This window comes from Bison bison, unplaced genomic scaffold (assembly GCF_000754665.1).
Source record: "Bison bison bison isolate TAMUID 2011002044 unplaced genomic scaffold, Bison_UMD1.0 scf7180017864203, whole genome shotgun sequence".
Classification (NCBI taxonomy): Eukaryota; Metazoa; Chordata; class Mammalia; order Artiodactyla; family Bovidae; genus Bison; species Bison bison.
This window is the reverse complement of record NW_011494775.1, coordinates 6,214,986-6,220,221: the sequence shown is the minus strand read 5'-3', so window position 1 is coordinate 6,220,221 and position 5,236 is coordinate 6,214,986. Positions and strand designations below refer to the sequence as shown.

The 5,236-nt window shown below is 58.2% G+C and overlaps 1 protein-coding gene across 3 annotated transcripts in view; it reads left to right on the top strand.

Moving 5' to 3' along the window:
- The window catches only part of SCAMP4 (secretory carrier membrane protein 4), a 17,541-nt gene extending 12,515 nt beyond the window's left edge, over positions 1 to 5,026 (top strand). For all 3 annotated transcript variants that reach the window (XM_010844536.1, XM_010844539.1, XM_010844538.1), the window contains exons 6-7: positions 1,776 to 1,893; positions 3,494 to 5,026. In XM_010844536.1, the coding sequence (XP_010842838.1) occupies positions 1,776 to 1,893; positions 3,494 to 3,673 (298 nt within the window). In that variant the 3' untranslated portion in view covers positions 3,674 to 5,026. The remainder of the gene's footprint in view (positions 1 to 1,775; positions 1,894 to 3,493) is intronic.
- The last annotated feature ends 210 nt before the right edge of the window (positions 5,027 to 5,236 follow it).

The following is a 5,236-nucleotide window of genomic DNA, read 5'->3' as shown; positions in this document are numbered from 1 at the left end:
TGGGGGGGAGTGTGCCCCCTCTGTGACTGGGGCCCCCACCGCCAGTCCTTTCCACGGTTGGGGCTTCCTTGAGGTGCCTTCCCAGCCCAGAAAGGCAGCTGCTTAGGTGCATGACTCAGTGGTTCTGTGTGTTTACAAGGGTGTAGGTTCATCACTCTCCCCAGTTTCAGAACATTCCACCACCCCAAAGTGAAGCCCCATCCCTGTGAGCAGTCCCTTGCTCATACCCTAACAACCAGGAACCCATTCCCTGTGTCTGTGGATCGGCCTGTTCTGGACGTTTCCCATCAGTGGACTCACACCCTCTGTGTCCTTCTGTGTCTGCTCCTCTCACCGAGCAAGTGTATTGGCAGGGTCCGTCCACACGGTAGCGAGTGTCAGGGTTTTGCCCCTTTTGGTGGCTGAGTTGGTGGGACGCAGTGTGTGTGTCATTTGTTGTGGGTGGACTCTTGGGTTCTCTGCCCTTCTGCTATTGCTGGTGGTTCTTCTGTGCATTGTGTACACCTGTCCGTGTGGACACGTGTTCTCAGTTCTCTCTGGTGGATGCCTGGCTGTGGAATTTCTGGGCCACATGGTAACTCTTGAACCTTCATCAGAGCTCCCAGACCTGCCCCTGGCCTTTGCAGGCTGCATCCGCATCCCCCTGGCTCTGGCCCCTTGAGCTCCTGGCTGGGTGGCCCTGGGGGAACACCTTATACCCTCGTCCCATCCCCCTTATCTCCAGGTCTGTCATCTTCCCAGACCCCCAGCTGTGCTTACACTCCCTCAAAGTGCAGAGCAGTGTGCATTTGTACGCGAGGACGTCCCTCCTGGCTTCACAAAGGGGCGAGGCCTGTCCACGTGTGTGTGTGTGTGTGTGTGCATGTCCAGCAGGTTGTATACCTGTGCACATGCACGTGCACACACACACACACACACACACTTTATCTTTTTTTGGCTGTGTGACTTGTGTAATCTTAGTTCCTCAACAGGGGATTGAACCTGGGTCCTGGCAGTGAGAGCACAGAGTCCTAACCCCTGGATCCCAGGGAATCCCCTACACATGTTTCTGTAAACTCTCTGGAAGTGAACTAGCAGATGAGGGATGCCAGTTCCCTCTGGGCTGGGGAGTGGCGTTGACAGGAGAGAGGTGTCTATTGTGTGTTTTTCTAAGCTTCCTGAACTGTGTGGTTTTGTTACTCACTAAGAAAAAACATTCTCAAAAGAACTCTATTTCCTGCCTCCCCCCCACCCCACCCCTGGCCTGCCTGGACACCAGATTCATGTTCTTCCATGTGCGGGCTCAGGACCTACCCCAGACCTTCAACTTTCTCTTGTTTTCACACCTTCTTAGTGTAACTGATGTTCATGCTTTGCCCAACTAGTGGATGTTTAGATCATCCTCAGATTGTCCTCGTTACAGACACTGGATGAGTGAAACAGTTGAGGGAGAAGGAAATGAATGTTTAAGCCTTGTTATGGGTCAGACCCCATTGTGCTCCAGAAAGGGCGCAGCCCAAACTAACAGAGTAGGGCTCGTTTCTCTGTCCACTGCACGACATGTTTCAGGACAGTGGTGTGAGAACGACACCTCTGTCTGACTTGCACGTCTTTGTGGGTGGGTTAAGCATCACTCCCTAAGTATACTGACTCCATGGTAGTCCTCATGAGAATCCCATGTCTCTGCTGGCGGGTTACCTTTTTCTTGTTGATTTGCTGGAGCTCTTTATATATGAGAGGTAGTGGGCCCATCTGACGGTCCTGTTGGCTCCCGCACATGTTCTCTTCTCTTGCAGTGGTTGGCTGGCAGCCATTGGCTTCTTCCAGACCAGTGTCGGGGCCGCTGTGGTCATGCTGCTCCCAGCTATCATGTTCTCCATGTCGGCTGCCATGATGGCTGTCATGATCATGAAGGTGAGTCCTCCAGCTCCCGGGATGTTTCACTTCCTCCCTCACATCCTGTTCTCTGACCTCCCAGCCCTGGGACTCGTCCTGGCTTGTTTTAGGAGCAAGAAGCCAAGCGCTGGCAAGTGAAGTGAGTGCTGACAGCAGGGCAGACTCTCTGCGATCTGGGCCTTCGACTGCCTGCCTTCCTGCCCACGTAGACTTCCAGGGAGGAGGGCAGACAGCGCCGTGTGGCCAAGGGTAACCACTTGCACACTGGGGTGGTTGGGTGTCTGCTGGAGCCCCCAGCATGTGTGTCCTGGAGGGTTGTCCACACTGCTGATTCAGCCACCACTGGCCACGTGCTACTGGTTACAGTTAAACCCAAATTAAGTGAAAGTAACTAAAACTGAAAATTCACATCCATCGCACTGCCCTCATACTGAGCGCTCAGGCTTTGAAAGGCTGGCCCTGACTGTACCGTCATGGCCACTCCCTGGACGGCCCTGCTCCAGATGCCTTGAGGGACCAGTGGGAACATGTGCACTGTAGTCTGGGGCATTGGCCACACGAGGGTTGTCCTGGGACCACATAGAGACTGATGCCTGACAGTGCACCTGTCCAGCCTTCCTGGGGTGACCTTCTTGGCCATGTGCCTGGTAGCCTGCTTGGGGAGGCTGGACCTGCCTTGTGCTGCAGCCTGGCCAGCAACTCCTGAAGCCTGGGTTTTGGGTCCCTCCAGCCTCCTTGTTGCAGGGTCCCAGCTGTTTCTCAGGTTTCCAGGCCTGGGCTGTTCAGCTGGCCCTGGGACTGTCTGGGAGGACAGAGGGGTACTTGCTCCCCCCATGTTTGCCTCCAAAGCCTCCTGACTGTGTGGACGATTGAAGGGGGTTGGGGGATAACCAGTGCAGAACAGACCCTGGAAGACTTGGCCAGAGGCCAGGATGAAGGCCACACAAGGTGGCCGTGGTTCCGGCAGGGATGTGTCAGGGCAGAAGGGAGGGGCTTCCAAGCCAAGCAGGCTCCCCAGAGTAGGGCCACCCTGTTGGGGTCCCCTGCACTATCCCAGGTTTGGGAGTTCACTGGGAAGAAAGAAAGACGAATTCTGATGGGAAAGGACAGTACCGTCAGCTTTGCTGGTCAGGAGCCTCAAGTTAAATGAATTCAGTTACGGGATTTGCCAGACTTCCAGAAACAGCCCAGCCCCACATCTGAGGAGCCCGGCTTCCTGGACGGTGCAAGGGCAGTGGCCTATCCGCCTAGGCCTCTGCTGAGGACATCATTGAAGAGAATGATGTCACCCCCTTGGTGATCTGGGGGTCCCGGGTCTGATGTGGCTGAGGGAGGAGTCACCAGGCAGTCGCTAGGCCTCAGACCTGCCCCAGAAGAGCCCCTTCCCTGGAAGAAGCACTTGTGCCGAGTGTTGGGCTCGGCTGGGACAGTGGAGACCCTTGGGGACAAGCCGGCAGCAGTCACCGTGTAGGCATGGCCCTCAGAGCCCCCCGCCTCAGCTTCTGCACGTTTTCTAAAGTTCTTGCAAGTGTTGTCATGTTAGTCATGCTCGGTTAAGAAAAGCCCCTCCTTGCACGCAAGCTGAGTGGCCTCCCCACCATCATCCTCACCCCCGCAGGTGCACAGCATCTACCGAGGGACCGGTGGGAGCTTCCAGAAGGCGCAGACGGAGTGGAGCACGGGCACCTGGAGGAACCCGCCATCCAGGGAGGCCCAGTTCAACAACTTCTCGGGGAACAGCCTGCCTGAGTACCCCACCGTGCCCAGTTACCCGGCCAGTGGTGGCCAGTGGCCGTAGGGGGAGCCAGCAGCCCTGCTGCCCACCTGCCGCCAGCCCACCTACCCCTCACCGTCCACTCCCACCACCTTGGGTTTGGTGAGGCCCCCCCGAAGCTCAGAGGGCAGCTCAGGGGCTCTCGGCGACCCGAACCCACATCCATCTCATTCTTGAGGCAGGTCTCCTCGGCAGCTCTGCCCGGAAGCTGTCTGGTCACTGCCATCTGGCAGGATACCCCCCCATAGTCTGGAGCACCGTTTGCCATGGCGACGTCCACTGTGCTGCAGCCACACCCTCTCCCTCCGGGTCGCAGGGGGCTGACCAGGCTGCCCCTCTCAGAACTGATGACATGGAGAAGGGCCCAGCCCAGGTCCACCCCTCACAGCCTCTGTCCAGGCAGTCGCTCCTGGCCCAGTGACTTGAAGAGGGAGGCTGTCCAGGCACCAGGGTTCTGTGTCTGGTGGGAGGCTGAGGGCCTGGGTGGTGAGTGGCTGGTCCTCTAGTGGGCGAGCCCACAGGGAGGCCCAGAGGCTGATTCACCTCCTCAGTCTCATGATAGGAACTACTGCTCCCCTTCTGTCTGTCGTCCTTTGGCAGCTTGCCTCCAGCCTCCCTGTCTGGGGCCACGCTTGTCCCATGGAGGGGTCTCAGAACTGGGACCTTCAGGCAGAGCCTCATTAGAGCCTGTGGTAGAGGGGGAGGGAGCCGCCAGCTTGCCTCGCTGGAAACAGATGGCACACAGCTGCATCTCTTGAGAGTGGAGCCCTTCCCTTGCTGCGGGGCAGGAGCTGGAGTCACCAACCTGAAGGACAAGAACGAGGGAGACTCAATAAGTCCGTGCCTTACTAGGAATCTGAATCCCTGCCCTCTCCTTCCCACATAAGCAGCCAGCACCTCTGTGAGGGGAAGGGCCAGAGACGCCTCCCAGTGTCCTCGGCCCTCGTGGGCCAGGCCCCGGGTGCCCTGACACTGCCCCTTGGCTCCCAGCCGCCCGGCTCTCGGGACAAGCTGTACTTCCTGTCCCACTGGCCGCTGGGTCTCTCCCCGAGGCTGCTCCCTATGCCTGCTTGCTTGGCTACTCCTGCTGAATGCCCTGTGGTGCATGAAAGTGGCCACGGCTGCGAGAGCACCGGGGTCTGGGGCCCAGAAGGGAAACCAGGTTCCTTCACATCCCCAAGGCCACCTCCTGTGATGAGGTTAGCGTCACGCTCCTGGTGGGGCCAAGCATCCCCTGTCTGGGGTGCTGCTTTTGATGGGCGCTGAGCCGGTAGTAGGGTGCGCCCACAGCACCCACCCCGCCCCCGCACCTCACTGTGCATTGTGGTTTTTGTTACGTGAAAATATCCAGGAAATAAAGACATCCTTTGTGCATCAGGTGAGCCTCCAAGAGAGCTTTCTGAGGGCCTTCCTCCCATGGATCCTGGTGCCTGTGGCCTCGGGAGGGATAAACCAGGACCATGCTGTGCACCTGGGCCGAGTCCTGTCCACGCTGCCAGCCGCCCTGCCTGGGGCCCCTGCCCTGACCCACCACAGAGGAGCCGGCGGCCATATCCTTGCACCCTGGGGTCATTCCCTTGTTTGCTT